The sequence below is a fragment of the Rosa chinensis genome, chromosome 3 (genome assembly GCF_002994745.2).
Source record: "Rosa chinensis cultivar Old Blush chromosome 3, RchiOBHm-V2, whole genome shotgun sequence".
Classification (NCBI taxonomy): domain Eukaryota; kingdom Viridiplantae; phylum Streptophyta; class Magnoliopsida; order Rosales; family Rosaceae; genus Rosa; species Rosa chinensis.
In genome coordinates, this window is record NC_037090.1 from 14,683,263 (window position 1) to 14,703,813 (window position 20,551).

Sequence of the window (20,551 nt, forward strand, 5' to 3'; positions counted from 1 at the left end):
GATATCTGAATCGACGGTCATCGTGAATTTCTTGTAAAGTCAATTAGGAAATTGATGTGTGGCTTCACTTGCCACAATTAGTCGTTACCAGAAGTGGAAGTGCAGCCAAGCATGGTCCTGTCTCAACAAATTTAAATTGTAAACGACCCTACTTACGAATGGCATATATCTCATAGTTGAAAATAAACTGAAGACATTATGAGTTGTGAATAAATGCTGATGCAGATTTATTGCATCTTTAACTTCAAGTATCATTGGGAATGTGTAATCATTTCTTGCAAAACATGTCAGGAAAACAAAAGGAACTCTTATTATGTAAATCCTAATCACTACAAGTAATGTAAAATTCAGTAGCAAATAAACCAGATAACAGTTAACATGCTCATACCCTGTTTTCAGTAATCATATCTAAGTAGCATTCCTAATTGAAACATTTGACATGTTAAAAGTTAAAACTACTGGTGTTGAAATGGAATCTTCACAAACATAGAAACATAAATCTTGAATGCAAACTGGTGACCAAAAAAAATATGAAAAGAACTTTGAAGATGAGATTGACGAAAGGCATACACTGATACACAGGACACTTACAGAGCTGAAAATGAAACATATAAAAGTCAAGTCAGAAGAATATAGTAGTAATCGGCTGCTGACAAAAGCTCCCAAGTTCTTCCAATTTATGACAGCAAAAGCAATTCATCATGACAAAGTTTCATCAATCTTGATCTGTATCATCACCATCATACTCGTTATCCTCACTACCATCATAAGGGAGGTGGGGTTGGGGAGGTAATGCTTGATTAACTGTGAATCCATCAACATCAGTCCTGACATTTTCCTCATCCAAATCCATAGATGCATCATCTATGTTCTGTGCATTACATGGATCATCATGGACAGCAACCACAAGGTTGTATAGATCACGAGGCTTCGTCTTTATTGCTACGTGCCAATCGGTATCAATGGGATCTTGGACATAAAATACTTGTTCAGCTTGTGAGGCAAGTATGAGAGTGTCCCCATCAGATATGAGCTTTGTAAAGTTTACTGATACAAAACCATATTCATCTATCTGCAATCCTGTAGAATTGCCCTTACTATTGCACCAATCACATTCAAACAAGACAATCTTGCCTACCTCCTCATAATTAAGCTCAATGACATCATTTAGCACCCCGTAATAGTCCAGCTCTCCATCTCTTGGATTTCTATCTTGCCTACTTGCATAACTATTTCTTGTTGCACGGACAAACACACCACTGTTTTGATTTTTTTTTTTCTTATCAATCCTATTAATTCGAAATCTATAACCATTAATCACATAATTGTTGTGCTTAATACACCAATTGACTGGACCGTTGGCCAAAGCAACCATATCTGGGTGGACAACTGTTGCAGGATCCATTTGCATAGCCTTCACCTAAGTGTGTAAGCCAATAGGTGTACATTATAAGACAAATTCAACTTTATACTTGTGTAAATAATATGTGTAGCTTTCTTACTTGTTTTGCAAACTGATAGGAGCATTTTAATGCGACGTTTTAACTGCATTTCCCTACATTTCTTACGTTATTTCCTTATTAAAATCCTGTTTAGGAAAGTTTCCATTCTTTGATTGGGAAAGTTCCTATTTGTAGAAAGTTTATATTTTTGTAGTTTCTATTTATCATTTTTAGTAAGTTGCCATTTTTCATTTTAGGAAAGTTTCTATTTTTCTTATTAGTTTCTATTTTTTTAGGACCTCCAAGCAAGTGGAAAATCTTGAGGAGGAAAATCAAAGTTGCAAGGAAGTGGAAAATCTTGAGGAGGAAAATCAAAGTTGCAAGGAAGTGGAAAATCTTGAGGAGGAAAATCAAAGTTGCAACCAAGTGGAAAAACTTGAGGAGGAAAATCAATTCAAGTTGAACAAGTGATAAACATGTGGGAAGATATTTTTTACAAATTTGTCTAACATATCTAGCCCTTCATTTATGTTCATCTCCACCCTCCATTCATCATTTTTTGGGCTATAAATACACTTCTCATTTCCATTTTCAAAATACCAATTCCTTCATCCATCTCATCTTCTTTGTCTCTCCATTTCCTTTCCATTTTTCTCTCCATCCTCTAGTGCATTCAACGTTTCAAGCAAGGGAGAAGAAGAAGAAGAAGGAGCCGTGAGCATCATCATCCATCCTCCACCTTGAAGCTTGCTTTCGAGATTCAAGAATCCATAACGTTTCATCCTTCATCCCCATCTCCATCTCACGGTGTAATTCAACCTCTTTCTTTGTAATCTTGCTTAGTTTCGTGAGAATTGTTTTTAGTTAACATTTATGTTTGAACAAGGTTTATATTCTGAAATTTTATGATTGAATAAAGAATTTCGATTCTTATGTTGTGATTCCAAAGTTGCTTATGTGTGATTGTTCGATTGAATTTGTTTGATATAATTGGTGCTAGGTTTAAGAACATGAAATCGACTTTTCGTTTTGTGTAAACTTGAATCAAAGTAGTAAAGGTTTTGTGCAAAGACCGAATTTAATTAAAGAGGATTGCAATTAGGTGGACTTTTCCATACTAAGTTGTACACTTGAGTTGATAGCCTTTCTCTATGTCTAATGCGTTGAACATGTCATGATTGACTAGCTTTCTAGGGCTTGATTGCATGTTTGATAGAATTAATCTAGGTGCTTTCGCTTAGGTTAATTAGCATTGAAAAGTAAAATATGGGAAATCATTTGCTTTCGAATGTTTCACATGATCAACTCCTCTCTCATGACATTTAAAATCAACTATAGGAATTGTAATTGGATTTCTTGCATATGGATGTGGTTTTGATCTTTGTTCCTTGCGATTCACCCTTGTATATATGTTTTTACATTTTCTTTATTTTATTTATCTTAATTTTCAATTCTTTAAATCTTAATCCCCCCTTATTTGTGTTTACTTGTATATATTTATTCTTTATTTTATTTTTGTAAATAATACTTTATTATTTTAATTCTTTATTTGTTTATACAATTGTATATATTTATATTCTTTATTTTATTTTTGTAAATAATACTTTTCTTTATTTGTTTCACAATTACAAGTGTACCCTCAATCCCCGGAATAGAACGATCCCTATTTGCTTATACTACTAACGATATTTCAGGGTTAAATTGTGCGCTTGCTTTCAGGCGCATCACAAACCAGTCTGGAAAAGTTCTATACGATTCTTGGTCAGCTTCCCACATCCTCTTTCGACCCTTTCTTCTCCTTCCCTCTTCTATGTGTTGACTAATATTCAAGAACACAAGCATATTAATAACTTATAAGCAAAAATCTTCACAGCTTATTGAAAAAAAATTTCATGTCAATAAGCAACTTACTCTACGAATGGTTTGACCTCCGGACAATTAAGTAGAACATATCTATGTACGCGAAGCCACTCGTTATAATCCATATGCACTTCTTTACCCGAACCTCCAATAGCATGACCAATATTAAGGAAAATTGAATAACCACCAGACACATCTCGATGTTCCGCATCAGCATTTCGTCCAAGATTGGTCCGGCGTGTAACTGAATCTTCCAAGTACATGGAACAAAACGACATGGCCTCATCAGCAATGTACCCTTCAGCAATCGAACCCTCAGGTCGACTTTTGTTACGCACATACCTCTTAAGTGTTCCCAAGTTCCTGATTAAGTGTGAGGAATAATACAAACAACTTGAATAAGAATAAGTTATGAAGATTAAAGTAAGAGAAAATAACATAACTAAACGATGTGATATTCATAGCATCAGGTTGTACATCAAAAAAATCTTTTACAATCAAAACATATATAAATTAGTGGGGTACTCATTTTGCATAATACGGAGCAGGCTATTTGTTGATTACTAAAGCCCTGTGAAATAAATCTTAATGCTGGGGTTTAAAAGAATCAAGAAAGGGAGTATAAAGAGTTTTGAATAAAGTGTTTCTATCTTGCTTTGCAAAAAAAAAAATTAAACAAAAAAAAAACACAAAAAAGGAAAAAATAGAATGCTACTTAATTATTTTGTTCATCCGAAAACAAGCAAGAGTTACATACCTCTCTACAGGCCACATCGTTCGAAAGTGAACAGGGCCAGCAATTGCAGCTTCATATGCTAAGTGGATTGGTAAATGGACCATAATGTCAAAGAAAGAAGGTGGAAACATTTTCTCTAGCTGGCAAAGAACAAGGACTATGCGTGGTGTCAATTGTGAAAATGACTCGCTTGTAGAATTGTTTACACCTAAGTGTCGAAAAAATGAACTTAATTCCAGCAACACCATACACAAAGGTCTTGGAAGAACTCGTCGAATAGCAAGAGGCAGCAGGTGGTGCAAGATAATGTGGCAGTCATAACTTTTCAGGCCAACCAATTTCTTTTCTTTTACTTGGACGCAATCAGCTATGTAAGATGAGAAACTGTCAGGAGGCCTGAAGGATGCAAACACTTCGCACATCATAGTCTTTTCATCATTAGACAATGTAAATATAGCTGGCGGGCAAAATGTTTTTCCGGCTCGCCGTTCTGGATGCAGTTTTGGCCATATATTCAATCGTTCCAAGTCAGCACGTGCCTTGATACTATCCTTGTTCTTGCCATCAATTCCTAACAAAGTTCCAAGAACAGCATCACATATGTTTTTCTCAATATGCATCACATCTAAGTTGTGTCGAATGAGTAAGTCCTTCCAATATGGCAATTGGAAAAAAATGCTCTCCTTTTTCCAAGGTCCGTTGTATGGTGGTGCATCCCCTTTACGTCTCCTAGGAGGTTTAGCAGTAGCTTTTCCAAACTTGAACTGTAGTGTAGACAACTGAAAGAGACACTCCAAACCAGTCATTGGTATAGGATGGGGTCTATGTTCCTGTTTTCCATTAAAAGGTCGTTTTTGGCTGCGGAACCGATGGTTGATTGGAAGAAATCGACGATGTCCCATGTAGCAGAACTTTTTCCCATAGTATAACCTTAAACAATCGGTGTAATCACCACAATGAGGACAAGCCATCTTACCCTTAGTACTCCACCCAGATAGATTAGCATATGCCGGAAAATCATTTATAGTCCATAATAGTGCCGCCCTCATAGTGAAACTTTGTTTTGAAATCACATCATATGTGGCAGCTCCAACATCCCACAAGGACTTTAGTTCATCAATCAAGGGAGCCAAGAACACATCAATGTCATTCCCTGGAGCTTTGGGACCTGGAATCACAAGTGATAAAAGCATGTATGGTTGCTTCATACAAAGCCATGGGGGGAGTTTGTAAACTGTTAAAACAACGGGCCAAATACTGTGAGCTGAACTCATATTACCGAATGGATTAAAACCATCACTTGCTAAGCCTAACCTGACATTACGCACTTCTTGTGCAAATGAGGGATACAATCTGTCCAATTCTTTCCAAGCAGGTGAATCAGCAGGATGCCTCATTCTTCCATCTATAGGTCGATCAGTTGCATGCCATGTCATGTGATTGGAGGTACATCTTGACATAAATAGACGCTGAAGACGCGGTGTCACAGGAAAATATCTTAAAACCTTTGCAGAAACTTTTCTTGTCGTTATGCCATCTTCAATGGTCTCATACAGGTACCTACTTGTACCACAAGTATGACACTTATCAAGATTGGCAGTATCTTTCCAATATATCATGCAATCATTGGGGCAAGCATCAATTTTTTCATAACTTAATCCAAGATCACAGATTAACCTTTTGGCTTTATAGAAACTGTCTGGTAGTGTCTCACCATCTGGAAGTATTGACTTGGTCAATTTCAGTAGCAGTGAAAGAGCCTTGTCAGAGATTCCTCCCAAACACTTGATTTGATACAAGCGCACTAGATACTCCAATTTTTTCATCTTTGTTGAACCGGGATACAAATCAACATTAGCCTCATTTATCAAGTTGTAAAATCTTTGTACTTCTGGAGGTGCAGTGTTCATGGTTGCACCATCATCTCCAATGTAGGGTGAACCAGGAGGACTGTTATTTGCAAATGCATCTGTCAACATATCATTCATGTCTAGATTGACCTCAGGTTGGTCCTCGATTTCATCTTCGATTTCATCCAAGAATACGGGATTGGGTAAAGCTTCACCATGTTCATCCCACAATCCATCTTCATAATCTGGAGACATTTTCTCAGCTTGCAAGTGTTTGTACACCAAACCAGGGCTCCGCCAAGAACGATTAGCACATAATTGACAAGGGCATTTAATCTTGCCCTCGTGGGAAGCCACAATGAGGGAGTTTCTGATGAAATTTTGAAGTCCGACCTTATACTCGGTGCTTTTCCTATGTAGCTTAACCCATGTCTTATCCATTGAATCTGCAACAGGACCAGAAAATGTATTCATCATTAATTGAAGCTTCACAAAATGCATTCATCATTCATTTTCTTTTTTTTTCGTAATGAATAAATGTAATACGAGAGCCTGTAGGGAGGGAGGCTAGGGGATTGGTATCACCACAAACATGTATAATTAAATCATAGTGAATGATCAGGGAAACAGAACTACTCCATCTTATGTCTAAAAGTGAAAGAATTTTTGATGAATAGCAACACAGAAGGCCAATAACAAGAAAATTCAAGGACATAATAGCAAGCCATCCGGAATCATAATCTCAATACCAACTATTAAGGTTAGAGAAGAGGAATCAGATTGAAATATGGGCAATACCAAAGAATTCATTTACAGGGATGGAGAAGAAGTCGCTGAATGGTACCTATTCACTTATTTCACTTCCACTTGATTCACCGGAGATCTTCCACAGTTGCTTCAGAAAAGATGGCGTCCAGTTGTTTCTTATAATCCTATCCTCTATAGCTCCTGAGTCCTTAATTGTTTGGTCCAATAAAAATGAAGGTCAGTGTAAGACCAAAACTCCAAGAGGCAAATATAGTTTTCATTTTTCTTCTTCTTTTTTTTATGAGAAAAAGAGGCAAATATGGTTCAAGTAACGAAAACAAGAAGTTGGGCCTCTTCAATTTTAATGTAAAATAAATAAATAAATATTAAAACAACATCCACTTACAAAATTTAATAATAAAAAAACATCCACTGATAAGAAAATAATAAAAAATGTAAAAAATTTATATAAAAATTTGGCCAAGTTACTGTTTCTAGTACGGATGAGTTTCACAAATATAAAATAATAAAGAGCAACCCTTCATGATTTGTACGTGACTCCATTACCCACCTTTCATTCATCTCGTGGCAACAGCTGTGTGGCTGTTGCCCACAATTGTTGTGGTGTAATAACGATAAAGTGATAAACAGATCAAACTATGCAAGAAGAAGAACACGACCCAAATTTTCGCCGCTAATTGAACCTCACGAATCTGCTAACAGCGCTCTCTTGCATTTCACCCAACAATCTTCTGCAAGAGTGAGACCCCAGAATCAGTGATTCTATGACACCCCTTAAGGACCAATTCCTTTATGGTTTTTGAGCAAGACCCATTTGTCAAAAATCTCAATCCACAATCCGTAATGTCACAGCTTTCCAAATTCAAAACGGTAATCGGACAACTTGAGGACCCAATTGCTTCAAGGGTTTTGTCAGAAACCAGCTTACACAATTCCAAATTCAAATACTTCAAGTTATCCGCTAAAGTTATGAAATACACAATTCCATCATCCTCAATCTTATAATATCTCCCACGAAGCACAACCTTGGATAATCTGGGACACTTATTTGATAGTGTGCATAGACCTCGGGTCCCAACTACACTAAAGGACCGCACCGGTGTTGTAAGGTCGATGACCTCTAGTTTGGGACATCTTTGGGCTAATAATTCGAGGTCAGCGTTGCTTAGAGACAGGGATGTTTGGAATGTGACCAAGTTTGGAAATCTATCAAGTAATCGAGGGAGACGATCGAGTTCGAGAACACGAATGCATGATCGGTTCCGACCCTCCGCTACCCACCATTGCTTACAGACCTAAGAGAATGATTTTCTATCCTCTGGAACCCAGTTCAAGATTAGGCCTAGCTCGTCGTTACATTGGGCATCCATAGTCTTGTTTGTTTTGTGCTCAAAGCAATGCAAAATATGGAATTATATGGACACGAAATAGAGAACAAATGGATATTGGAGAATTCTCTTATCATATAGAGTAGCTAGGTGTAAAGTGTGTTTTGTAGCGTTACATACCTTATACAACAAGGAATGTAAATCCCTAATCAATCTTGGTGAATGTTATAATTAAAGTCTAATCCTAAATCTAATTAGATACTGAAAATATTCTACAACATTAACTAATGCCCAACGAGATCAATATGAGTAGTTTGTGATCTGTAAGCACACGACGCAACATGAACATAAATAAGGAGCAAGTCTTTTCAAGTATTTTGTGTTATGGTGGGTCAAGGATTGTTGTGGAAATTTCATTCTGCTTTCTAGGGTTTTATACTGGTAATACTTGATTAAAGATCCATGAAACTTAAAACAGACGAAATGCAACGAAATCTAACACAGGATTCACTCATGCAAATCCATCAACCCATGAAATGCATTCTCCCGTGTTTTCATGTGGTGAAGATCATGGGTTTCGGGTCATCAACGCCTTGTCGTCTTCAGTTTGTGCATTCAACAGCTTTTTCTTATTCTGCTCAATCTTCAGCGTTTTCTCATTCTTCTCAATCTTCATGATGACGTGTTTTTATTGCCGGTTCTATTTATACATTTGCCGCATGTAGCAAGACCCGTAGTATAATCATCCAGCTAACATCCATAACCAACTGAATTGTTCAAGGCTGAAATAGCACTCTCCAGTTTCTTGAAATCTCCGATCTAACTGTTAAAAGATGTAGACTTGTACTGCTAATAACGATAAAGTGATAAACAGATCAAACTATGCAAGAAGAAGAACACGACCCAAATTTTCGCCGCTAATTGAACCTCACGAATCTGCTAACAGCGCTCTCTTGCATTTCACCCAACAATCTTTTTCTCCATCCACCCTCTACTAGTATAGACTTCAATGACGGGCATGCAAGCGCTAGGTCTTCCAAATCAGATCCGCTAACATAAACCCGAATATAGCGTAGATCAAGGGATTGTAAGCACTTGTGACCCAAAAATGCACGAATACCAACTCCGGTCACGAATTTATTACCACTCAAATCAAGTATTTCCAAGTTGAGGCAATTCTCGGCGAGAGCAAGAATGGTGCGGTCTGTCACTCTGGGTCCCCAAGCGGGTCCCCAAGCTGTCACTTTGGGTCCCCTAGCAAAGTCCAGTTTCTTGAGGGTTCGAATTGCGGAGATTGCCACACCTCCAACGTCAGTGACTTCGCGACAATCAGCCAAATTTAGCTCCTCCAAGGCACACATCTTCTGCAAGAGCGAGACCCCAGAATCAGTGATTCTATGACACCCCTTAAGGACCAATTCCTTTATGGTTTTTGAGCAAGACCCATTTGTCAAAAATCTCAATCCACAATCCGTAATATGACAGCTTTCCAAGTTCAAAACGGTAATCGGACAACTTGAGGACCCAATTGCTTCAAGGGTTTTGTCAGAAACGAACATAATGTATCCCAAATCCAAGTGCTTCAAGTTATCCGCTAAAGGTATGAACGACACAATTCCATCATGCGCATCACTCATCATACACATCCCACGAAGTAAAACCTTGGATAACTTGGGACACCTATTTGCTAGTGTGCATAGACCTTGGGTCCCAACTTTTCTGTAGGACAATGCCGGTATTCCAAGGTCGATGACCTCTAGTTTGGGACATCTTTGGGCTAATAATTCGAGGTCAGCGCAGGGCCGGCCTTGCCCAAGGGCAGGCTTGGCGACAGCCCAGGGCCCAAGGGAAGGTAGGGCACAATTTTGAATTTAAGGTTTTATATATATATATATATATATATATATATATTTTGATATAATTATATATAAACAGCAATATATGCTATGGAGCGTGTAAAAAAAAAAAAAATTCTTATTTCAGAATTCTAGACGACACTAGTTAGATGTTTTATTCTTCTTCTTTTTCGTTTTTTGAGTAATCGAGAACTATAAATATCATTTTTTTCTCAAAAAAAAAAAAAAAGAACTGTAAATATCATTATAGTAGTCTTTCACTCTCTCTCTAAAACCTAGAAATCAAACAAATTTCTCTTTAAATTTGGGGTTTCAATTAATGATTATTAAATCCCTCAATTCTTCACTTGCACCGCCTGTGATTTCCAATATTTCTCCTATATGCTTTTCATCTCCCAATAATATTTCTCTTCTCTATTATTCTGTTCTTCTACAGTGAGCTGACCTATTTTTTGACATTTCATGATGCAGCTTGAGGTATAGATCAAAATAGATATTGAGTGTTTTTTAATTTTAAAGTTTTGGATATTAGAAGTTATGTTGCTTGTTTTTTGTGATTTTGTTGATTACTTTAAAAACTTGTTATTAATTCATAATTTTTCGAAGTTGAATTAATCTCATAATAGTCAACAAAAAAATCTCAAGACTAACCTTGGGCACCAAAAAAAATTTCGCCCTGGGCATGAAGAAACTCAGGACCGGCCCTGGGTCAGCGTCGCTTAGAGGCAGGGATGTTTGGAATGTGACCAAGTTTGGAAATCTATCAAGTAATCGAGGGAGACGAATGAGTTCGAGAAGGCGAATGGATGATCGGTTCAGACGCTCCACTGCCCACAATCGCTTACTGACCTGAGAGAATGATTTTCTATCGTCTGGGTCCTTAACCCAGTTCAAGATTAGGTCTAGTTCATGGTTACATAGGGCATCCATATTCTTTGTTTGTTTTGTTCTCAAAAGAACACAGATATGGAAGTATATGGACGTACACGAGATAGAGAACAAATTCTTCAATGTTCAATATATATAAGAAAAGGAATCATGTAGATAGCAAGATAACCTTTCAAAAAAAAAAAAAATTGTAAGGTGTGTTGCAGTGTTACAAACCTAATACAACAAGGAATGTAGATCTCCAATCAATCTTGGTGGATCTTTATAATTAAAGTCAGATTTACTACTGATTTAGGATTAACTGACCGCTCTACTACAGATCCGATTGTCTATATCACTTGTCCTCATCATTAATGATCGTATGTTCCAATTATGATAATAATTCTTTGAAAGAAAAAAAAAAGAAAAAAAGGGCAAAATAATGACCGATTACTCAAAAAAAAAAATGAAAATAATGAATGAGATTGGGCCTAATTATCGAAATTCCGGAGCTACCAAATGCTAAAACTTTGGGGCCCAAAAACGAGGTTAAATAAAGACACACCTGAGGCCATGACTCCCGCCTGTAGTGCACCACGTGTCCCTTAAGATACCAGGGTCTTCACGTCTCCCACATTTGAAACGCAGAAACCTAACTTCTTCCCAAATGGAAACCCTCGTATACTTGTTCACAAATTCACAGACTTGAAGCTAAATCAAATCGAACCTCGCAGCTCCCTAAAGGTACTGTCTTTCTTTCACCTTCTCTAATTTTTCTCTCAGCACAGTTAGTTCACCGTGATTTAGGGCTTATTGTAAGAAATTTTTCTGCTTTTCTAGGGTTTTATAGAGCTGACTGTATCTCACCGCGCGGGCGCCTGAACGCCGTGTCGTTTTGAATGGCTCGGATAAGAAAGCACGGGGCTAATTTCTCTGGGGAGGGAGGAGTTGAGAGCGTTGATGATAGTGATGCAGTAGTGGGTGAGGACATGAGTGAGGGTTTGGAAGAGGGAGATGAATTGGTAGATGGAGGTGGTGATTCTGGAGGGAAAGTAGGACCTGTAGATATGGAGATTGATGAGAAAGGTGGAGATGGAGTGACAGAGGGTTTGGAGGGGACTCAATTTGGGGGTACTGATGCGAATGCAGCGAGTGAGAAAGGGTCGGTTTCGGAATCGAAGGATGGTTCTAAGGGAGTTGAAAGTTCAGTCCTTAGTGACAAGGATAGGGGTAAAGATGAGATTGTAAGGGAATGCGTGGAACCTGTAGCTGTGGGTACTGTGGAAGGGAACCTCTCGATTAGTTTTGAGGCGAAGGAGGATGGAACAGTTGAGGGAAAGGATGAATTGATGAGAGATGACAAAGAAGAGGAAGTTGCACAAGTAGATGAGGAAGAGAGAGAAAGAGAACAGAATGTGGAGTGTAGCCAGAGTAGCCATGCTACAAGTTCTAACGTGGAGCATGAGGCTACAGGGTCTGTTGGAGAAATACCGCAGGACATCCCAGCTGTGGAAGTGAAAATTGCCGGTATCGATGAGTCTGGGCATGATGGAGACCTGAATGCAAGCACTGGTTCCCAGATGGTTATGTCTGGTGGACTAGAAAATCAGACGTTGGAAGTTAATGTGGGAGTAAAGACCGGTGAAGATGTCTTGATGCCTGAATATGTTTCCCCAGCAGAGGTTTCTGTGAAATCTGAAAATGGGCATAATTTGATTGACATGGCTATTGATTTGGAACCGTATGCTGGAAAGGATGGGAATGTTTCAGATGATAGTAATGTTTCTGGTCCCTCACAACCAGAATTTCAAGCTTTTGATCTAGTATGGGGCAAAATTAGGAGCCATCCATGGTGGCCTGGGCAGATATGTGATCCTTCAGCTTCATCAAAACTTGCAAAGAAGTATTTTAAGAAGCACAGTTATCTGATAGCTTATTTTTGGGATTGTACATTTGCTTGGAATGAAGCACCACAAATTAAGCCCTTTAGGGAGAACTTTTCACAAATGGAAAAGCAGAGCAATATGGAGGAATTCCAAAATGCAGTTGCTTGTGCTCTGGATGAAGTCTCAAGGCGAGTAGAGTTTGGCTTGGCCTGTTCTTGCATTTCCAAAGAAGTTTATGCAAAGCTCAAAACACAGACGATCATTAATGCTGGAATCAAGGAAGAAGCATGTAGAAGAGATGGTGGTGATAGTTCACTGGGTGCTTCTTCTTTTGAACCCTTGAAACTCATTAACTTTGCAAAACAAGCCGCCAAGCTGCCATTTGGCAGAGCTGACAGACTCGAACTTGTTACATCACGGGCCCAATTATCATCTTTCTATCGTTGGAAGGGTTATTCTCAGCTGCCAGAGTTCAATTTTCTTGGTGGGTTGCTGGAAAATGATGCCGACATTTCACTATTGAGAGAAAAGGAGCAATTTAATGAACTACGGGAAGTTGCACTTCCAGTAATTAAGGATGAGGAATTGGAGCAGAAATCAAAAGGGAAAAGCTCCTCATTGCATAAGCGTAAGCACATATCTGGAGATAGTTCCCAACCAGGTAAAAAAGGGAAAAACTCCTCAAATGTAACTGCTGAGAAGGGTTTGTCTACTCCCATGAGTGAGAATGGATCAGAAAGGAAAGCTGACTGTAAGTTGGTTTCACAATCCTCAAGTAAGAAACGAAAGGCAGTTGATGGAGCTATGCCTGATGACTCTGCGGTGAAACATAGTAAAAGCACTTCATCAGCAGTGGAAGATACTGTTCCTTTACAGAATAAGCAGACTTTTAGAGTTGGAGATAGAATCTGTAGGGTTGCAACCCTACTAAATGGGTCAAGTCCAATATTCAGGCACAATGCAGCACCTGCAGATGCTGAAGTTCAGGATGAAGGCAAAGAGAAATCTTCATTGCAGAAACCACAAACTGAAAAGCTGATTGACATGGAGAATCCTTCTCCTGATGAGATGCTGTCTCAGCTTTGCTTGGCTGCCATGAATCCCAATAAAGGGTACAGCATGTTGATTTCCTTGATGGGTTGCTTCTCAAAATTTAGGAATACTATATGCCTGGAACCTCCCAGTCCAGATGAGGATCAATTGCCTTTGGGACAAATATTTGGTAGCAAGCGCAGTAAGAAATCAACCAAGACTGGAAAGAAATCAATCAAACCACGCATCTCTGAAAAATCTGAGTTGGAGCTGGTCAAAGACTCTTATTCTTCTGATAAGATAGTTAAGAGTCAAAATGAAAATGGAGAGTTATTGCTTGGAGCTGCAAGCGATAAAGATACATGTGTTGTGGAGTCACAGTCAAGTCCTGATTCGGAAGCACTGAAGCCAGTTCTTGACAATAAAAATGGAGAGTTGGTGTGTGGAACTGCAACAAGCGATAAGGATACTTCTACTGTTGAACTGCAAGCAAGTCTTGAGTTAAATCCCACTTTGGATTCTGAACAGAACATTGTTTGTGGAGATATTGAATCAAAAGCAGTGAACACAGCTGCTACAAGCGATAAGGATACTTATACTGTTGAACTGCAAGCAACTCTCGAGTTAAATCCCAATTTGGATTCTGAACAGAACATTGTTTATGGAGATATTGATTCAAAAGCAGTGAACCCAGCTCTGGATGATGAAAATGGAGCATTAGTACGTGAGCCCATCTCTGTTGTTGAGTCACCAGCAGATCCCAAGTTAAATCCCAATTTGGATTTTGAACAGGAAAATACAGTAAGAGATACTGGTGCGGAAGCAGTGAAGCCAGCTCTTGACGATGAAAGTGGAGAGTTGGTGGCTGGAGCTCTAAGTAATAAGGATGCTTCCGCTGTGGATTCGCAAGCAAGTCTTGAGTTCAATCCCAATATGGATTCTGCACTGAAATTTCCTGATGGAGATTATGATTCAGAAGCAGTGAAGCCAGCTTCCCCAAGTGAGAGTTGTGAGGAAGATTCTCCCGCAGCTCTGATCTTGAACTTTTCAGACTTGGAGTCTCTTCCCTCGGAAGCAAGTCTAAACAATATTTTTAGCATCTTCGGGCCTCTGAATGAATCGCAAACCGAATTGTTGAAGAAGACAAACCGGGCCAAAGTGGTTTTCAGGCGGCGTTCTGATGCTCAAAAAGCTTTCAGCAGTGCCGGGAAATACAGTACCTTTGGACCTTCACTTGAAAGTTATCGCCTCAAGTATCCGCTATCACCAAGTAAAGCTTCTCCTTCTCCGAAGGTGGCAAAGCAAGGAAAAATGGATGCATCTGCAGAAGGTGATGGAGCTAGAAAACACTGATGAAATGAGAGTCACAGGTTACTATTAGTTTTTTTCTTTAACCAAACTTTCAAGCAAGAAACGAGAGAGTGGGTAGTTGCATCGGTATTTTTATGGAAATTGCTAGGACCAAGATTAAAAGGTATATGTACATCCATGTAGTTTATTTATTAATCAGCTGTGAGCTGTGAGAAATGCCAAGAACTGCATTATGAGTTAGTCTAGTGCAGTAGGACAGTTCCATTCTTAATTGGCTGTAGAGTAGTACTCAGAACTCCATTGTCAGTTACTCTAGTGCAATAGTACATCTTCCGTGGCTCAACAGATGCTTCAAATATTTATGTTACAGTACCCTAAATATCTTTGTTATCACTTATCATTTGGATTTGAATTTTTCAACCTCACTGTCAAGTGTGGTTCAGTTTTCACCCCGTGCATCTGGCTTTTGATACCTATTGATAATATCTGTGGTTGTGCATTCTTATTGAGTTTTCCTCTTTTCTATAGATGCAGTACGGTGAAAACTATGCATAGCTGGATAGCCTGGATTCAGTGTTAGGTTACGATGACTGGGATACCGCTAATGCTTATGTGTCGTTAAACCAAAGTGGTTTCAGTTTTTGATGGATGAATTACTTGTACAGGTAAAAAAATTGAGGTTTAAATCATTTACACTAAATTTCATATATTAATGGCATTGTTTTCCTAGTATGGGTCATAAATTAAAGTGGAAATAATGCTTATAACTTTGAGTCTCATACTCGCTGACTAAGAGTAGAATGCTTTTCTGCCCACGTTTTGTAAAAACGTTGGTTGTTTTAGATGTTATCCCAACCGACAGCTCTAGAAGCGTTCCACTAGCGCCAGCGCCTTCATCATATGATTATCTTGGCTATGTACACATTGGCGGACTTTGCAACATGAAAAATATTAACGGTTTTAGTTATGTTACATATCCAGCATAAAAGTAAGTCAATATTTCTTAAATTATAATTTATATTTATTATGCATAAAATACATGAAAGAAAACAAATCCACAGCATCGCGCGGAATTCATAACTAACTTAAAACATTACCAAAAAAGCTAAGCAAAGATGTAAAAAATAAAAAATAAATTTTACCAAAGAAACAAAAAAGATAGAAGATATTGGGATGCGAGCGAAGTACACAGAAGACGCTCCCACTCCAGTTCGCTTTACCTTTTCGTATTTCCATTTTACGTTAATTTAAATTCCAATTTAAAATTTTGAACCGCCGCTTCTCCGTAATTCAAAAACACTCGCAAGAAAAAGACCTACTTACTTCCGCCACTGCCAATCTCCTCCGATCCGATCCAAATCCACTCCGATCTGATCTCCGATATGGAAGATTCCGAGTTGCTCAACAAGAACGACACCCAAGCCAGACGCCTCAGCCTCATCGACGTTTCCTGCGAGGACGATTCCCTCATCGACTCCTTCGCCTCAGACTTCAAGTTCTCAGGTGCTCTTTTCTTTCTTTCATTCTGTTAGGTTTTCCCAGGAATTTGAGTATCTCTTCTTGATTTCAAGCTTATTGATCTTGTTTCCTGCGATTACAGCTCGGATGGATGCTTTGATTTGTTTTTGGAAATTCAAACTCACTTGAAAGCTTGTTGCTTTAGTCATTTCCGATATCTAAATTTGGGGATCTTTTGGATACCTGGTTAGGTTTACAGTTAGATTCCCGAGTTTTGATTCTAATTTTATTGAAAGAGTAATCTTGATTTTTGTTCTTGTTTGCACGGTTCAAAATTAGAACACAAAATTCTGAAATGCCAGTTTGATTACCTGAGGATACGTAAAATGCTTTGTGTAAAGGCTGAGGGATGATACAAGGGCCCTATTTATTTATGATTTGTGCATTGCTATCCTTGTTATCTGATTATTGTTGGTTATTGCTGTGGTTTCTGTCACATTTTTATCTAATATATCGTAATGCCGTTTGCACTATTCAGAAGGCCAAGATAACAGAAACCTTGAGTTGTTTGGGGGTGTTGCTGCTAACAAGTTAGAGGTCGTTCCTGAAAACCTTGAGCTCAATGACCAAGTTATTCAACCGTCTGAGTCGCTGGAGCCAGAAGTGACAAAGAAGAGGGGAAAGTATAACTTGCGCGAAAGTATAGCTTGGAATAGTGCTTTTCTCACCAGTCCAGGTAGGTTTGATGTTCGGAAGTTTTATAAGTAATGTCGTTTGGTTATTCCCGTCTTGTGCATTCAAATTCTTAGTAGGGATATGATTTTGTGAATCAGGTGTTCTTGATGCCGACGAGCTGTCTAGCATGATTGAAGGAGATAAGAGTGAAACAAGGATGTTACCTGGGATTCAGGAAGAAATTTACAGGTCCACTGATACAAGCTCCACCTTAGAAAGTGACACTTTGACACTAGAAAGTGTTGAGGCCAGTTTGTTTGAAGATGTGAGAGCTTCAATCCAGAGATCAAGCAATGCATCAAAAGTAGTGGATGAAAGTATTAAAGTGGGTTCAGGAGTTACAGAAGACAGGAGTACCTGTGGTAAGCATATACTTCTATGACTTGTATTTGGCATATAAAAAAAAACCGATTGTTGACTTTGTCCAATTGTTATGCCAGAAAATAGTGTACTTGGTAGCAGAGGATTTGAAGTAGGAGAGTATTAGGGCCATAAATTTACTTGTTCTTTTTTACCTTCCAATAGAGCAATATAACTGTAGAGTTATTTATCCAAAGTTGATGGGATGGAGGCAGTTTGATGGAGTTCTCTACTTGAGTCTCTTCTCTCTTTTCCTCTCTCTAGCGAGCAATGGTAGTCTGGGTATTAAACATTAATAACCTTTACTGAAGAAGCATAAATAAGTTACTGAAACCTTGACAGGTCTAATATCAGACGATTTACTTAGGAGATTTACCTTTTAAACTAACGCAGCCTTGTTTCTTTTCAGCTTCAAAGGGAGTGAATTTTGCTTCTCAAGATAAGGTATGTTTAGTTTATACCAAGAATCTCCGATTGTCATGATACGATCATAAGAGATATTCTATATTTCAGGCGAGGCCTAGACTTGCTTCTAAGAAGGCAAGCATCGATGTACAAAAACCAGGGATGTTGAAAAGGCAGGCTTCTAGATGTCCACAGGTCTCACAGGTATGTAACAATAATATGTTCTCAAATATCTGCATTGCTTGTACGACACGTTTAAAACTGGAACATATGCCACTGAGATATAATTCTATAGTCTAGTAAAAAGATATAACATCAATTTGATTGATTCAGCCTTCTGATAAACTTTTCATTTATGTCAATAAAATTGCACTGATGGTTTTTATGTAGTGTAATGACACAAGTCTTATATTCTTTAAAATGAAGTCTGTTTCCACAAGTGGAGAGGCAAGTAAATCTCTTTTGAAGCGACCAAAGGTATTAGGGAATCCTAATCGTAGCTCAGCAGCATTAACCAAGAGAGCTTCTACGGGTGGTCCCCTTGTCAAAATTGAAAAGGATAATGTCAACAGCACAACTGGTAAGCTGAACCTCCTTTTGGTCGTATCTATGTATCTACATACCTCAGAGGGTAATGGTTTATAGTTGTATTTCTAAGTTATCAGTCTATTATCCTGATTCGACTACTGCAGGAAGAGGGGCTACAGTGTCAAAAGCGCCATTAAGTTCCCGAATTGTGCCTAAGCCCAGACCATCATCTAAGACTTCCTCCTTGGGTGCTTCTCCTGCAACCAAAAGAGAAGTAGGTTCTTCCTCATTGGATGGTTCTCGCGGTACTGCATCCAACAACATTAGTAAATCTCCCTTCAACTCCAAAAGAAAAACTGATTCCAGGACTGATATTACTGTTAATACACCTTCATCTGGTTCAACCTTCAAGACATCACCTCAAATTGAACCGAAAAATAAAAGTCGGTCTGGGAACTCTCTTATCTCATCTAATATGATTCCTGCGACAAAGCTGCTCTCTAGTATATCACCTGCCAGCTCTGTCAGCGAATGGTCCTCAGAGTCATCAAGAGCTAGCCTCGACACGATCTCTCTTAAAAGTGGCTCTGTAGATTTTGATGCACCTCTGATTTTGGATTTGCAGAACCACGTTAAGGATCTAAGCTCAGTTGGACATGAGACTCAGGCAACTGGACTGCTCCGTAGATCTGTGGTGAATGCCCCTATGGAGAGAAATGGTGCACTTCCTCCAACTTCAAAACCTTCTGGACTGCGATTGCCATCACCAAAAATTGGCTTCTTTGATGGGGTTCGTTTGCCCTTTCTCTTATGTTGTTGCTGAAAAGTCTAGGCTAAGAAACTTAAAATGAACATTTTGTTGGCCAAATCACATTTCTTTTTTTCTATTCCTTTCTCTAGTAAATAACCTATGTGGTGTTTCTTATTTATGTAGGCGAAGTCAGCTGGATCCACTCCTAATGGAAGTAAGCAATCTCATCCTCTCATTCCTAGTAGCTCGCCTAAATTTGGGATGGGAACTGTGAGCCTGAGTGGGGGCCAAAGCAAGGGAAAACTTCAACCTGCTAGAATTGTGATGAAGGTGGGCAATAAAAAACCCGATACTCAACAGACGGTCTTTAGTATGAAACCTACATCTTCAGTACCAGTTCAGCATTCATTAAATGCTGCAAAGAAAGTCCTGACTCCTTCAAGGAGCAGCATATCTTCCAAAGTTGATGGTAAAGTTCCTGCTAAATCTGGCATAGAAAATCAGTTAAAGGATGAGAAAAGTGGAACTGAAGAACATGGCATTGACATCAAGGAGCAAGAGAACTGTTTTGCAGAGAAGAAAAATGGCGTTGCTCTTTCAAAAGATAAAGTGAATCCAGAACTGAAGGGTAGTCCTGTGAAGTCTGCAAAAGTGACTCCTATTGATGGAGAGTCTACTAGTCTCTGTGAGTCAATCTCCACTTCTGATGCTGACAAAATAATTTCTTCTGGGAAAGTGAGCAAAGTTGCAGCATTGGAACTACATAATGTGAAGCACGATTCACATAGCCTGAATGCTTTTAAGGAGAGGAAAGAATCGCAAATTGAAGAGCAGGTTCACGACTTGAGCAGACAAGTTGGAGCTATGGACATAAGTGCAGAGACTCAGCGAATGCTTGTTGGTGAGTCTCTTCCCTCTAGTCAATTTCAGCAGTGAAGATAGCCATGGAATAGTGCAAATGTGCAGAAGCTATATTTTACTTATATAGAATTCAAATGGATGAAGTCCTTCCATAAAATTTCCAGATGTTGATATTACCATCTTGTCTCTTGATGGTGCATGGTTAATGGTATGCCCGAAGTTGGACTTGTTCAATAGTGTCTTGTAGGACTTTGCAATTGGACCTGTCCCCCATTTTTATTGTAAATTTTGTTATTTTAGTGCATATATATTCAAAAATGCTCTGTAACAGGCAATTAATGGTTGTGTGTTATTACTCTATATTAAGTTAATATATGGTTAGTATCTCTAATTTATTTTAAAATCTTTTGATAATGTGCATTTGGATAGTGTGTATTGTGTTGGAGAAAAAGGTTGCTTGAGGTTAAGGTGTTGGAGAGGGAAAAACGTGGATTTTGGAGGCCAAATCTGCGAATCA

General features: G+C 38.6%; 5 protein-coding genes across 6 annotated transcripts; 2 read left to right on the forward strand and 3 right to left on the reverse strand.

The window, feature by feature from the left end:
- Positions 1-3,164: 3,164 nt before the first annotated feature.
- Positions 3,165-4,348, reverse strand: LOC112195438. Its single transcript, XM_024335876.2, has 2 exons — positions 4,060-4,348; positions 3,165-3,665 (listed from the first exon to the last, which is right to left on the reverse strand). The coding sequence occupies exons 1-2, from the start codon at positions 4,284-4,286 to the stop codon at positions 3,350-3,352; spliced, it is 543 nt and encodes a 180-aa protein (XP_024191644.2). The 5' UTR covers positions 4,287-4,348; the 3' UTR covers positions 3,165-3,349.
- Positions 4,349-4,425: 77 nt separating this feature from the next.
- On the reverse strand, positions 4,426-6,362 carry LOC112194175. Its single transcript, XM_040516970.1, has 2 exons — positions 4,578-6,362; positions 4,426-4,434 (listed from the first exon to the last, which is right to left on the reverse strand). The coding sequence occupies exons 1-2, from the start codon at positions 6,360-6,362 to the stop codon at positions 4,426-4,428; spliced, it is 1,794 nt and encodes a 597-aa protein (XP_040372904.1).
- A 2,539-nt stretch (positions 6,363-8,901) lies between these two features.
- Positions 8,902-9,630, reverse strand: LOC112194176 (F-box/LRR-repeat protein 2). Its single transcript, XM_024334425.1, has one exon. The coding sequence runs from the start codon at positions 9,628-9,630 to the stop codon at positions 8,902-8,904; it is 729 nt and encodes a 242-aa protein (XP_024190193.1).
- A 1,672-nt stretch (positions 9,631-11,302) lies between these two features.
- On the forward strand, positions 11,303-15,279 carry LOC112193306. Its single transcript, XM_024333387.2, has 2 exons — positions 11,303-11,451; positions 11,548-15,279. Exon 2 carries the CDS (start codon positions 11,607-11,609, stop codon positions 14,976-14,978), a length of 3,372 nt encoding a protein of 1,123 aa, XP_024189155.1. The 5' UTR covers positions 11,303-11,451; positions 11,548-11,606; the 3' UTR covers positions 14,979-15,279.
- A 154-nt stretch (positions 15,280-15,433) lies between these two features.
- LOC112193307 lies at positions 15,434-20,437 on the forward strand. Of its 2 annotated transcripts, none has more exons than XM_024333390.2 (9): positions 15,434-15,601; positions 15,780-16,439; positions 16,933-17,130; positions 17,228-17,491; positions 17,899-17,933; positions 18,003-18,098; positions 18,285-18,474; positions 18,587-19,212; positions 19,357-20,437. In XM_024333390.2, the coding sequence occupies exons 2-9, from the start codon at positions 16,319-16,321 to the stop codon at positions 20,107-20,109; spliced, it is 2,283 nt and encodes a 760-aa protein (XP_024189158.2). In that variant the 5' UTR covers positions 15,434-15,601; positions 15,780-16,318; the 3' UTR covers positions 20,110-20,437. The 2 variants fall into 2 exon arrangements, with proteins under 2 accessions (XP_024189158.2, XP_024189157.2); XM_024333389.2 differs by having other exon boundaries at positions 18,321-18,474.
- Positions 20,438-20,551: the final 114 nt, after the last annotated feature.

Excerpts from the sequence above, each read along its gene's own strand:
- LOC112195438 (XM_024335876.2), bottom strand. The coding sequence starts at position 4,286 with ATGGTGTTGCTGGAATTAAGTTCATTTTTTCGACACTTAGGTGTAAAC. Across the intron at positions 3,666-4,059 it reads ACGATGTGGCCTGTAGAGAG|GAACTTGGGAACACTTAAGA; the intron begins GTATGTAACTCT and ends ACACTTAATCAG.
- LOC112194175 (XM_040516970.1), bottom strand. The coding sequence starts at position 6,362 with ATGAATACATTTTCTGGTCCTGTTGCAGATTCAATGGATAAGACATGG.
- LOC112194176 (XM_024334425.1), bottom strand. The coding sequence starts at position 9,630 with ATGTGTATGATGAGTGATGCGCATGATGGAATTGTGTCGTTCATACCT.
- LOC112193306 (XM_024333387.2), top strand. The coding sequence starts at position 11,607 with ATGGCTCGGATAAGAAAGCACGGGGCTAATTTCTCTGGGGAGGGAGGA.
- LOC112193307 (XM_024333390.2), top strand. The coding sequence starts at position 16,319 with ATGGAAGATTCCGAGTTGCTCAACAAGAACGACACCCAAGCCAGACGC. Across the intron at positions 17,131-17,227 it reads TGCTTTTCTCACCAGTCCAG|GTGTTCTTGATGCCGACGAG; the intron begins GTAGGTTTGATG and ends TTTGTGAATCAG. Across the intron at positions 19,213-19,356 it reads AAATTGGCTTCTTTGATGGG|GCGAAGTCAGCTGGATCCAC; the intron begins GTTCGTTTGCCC and ends TTATTTATGTAG.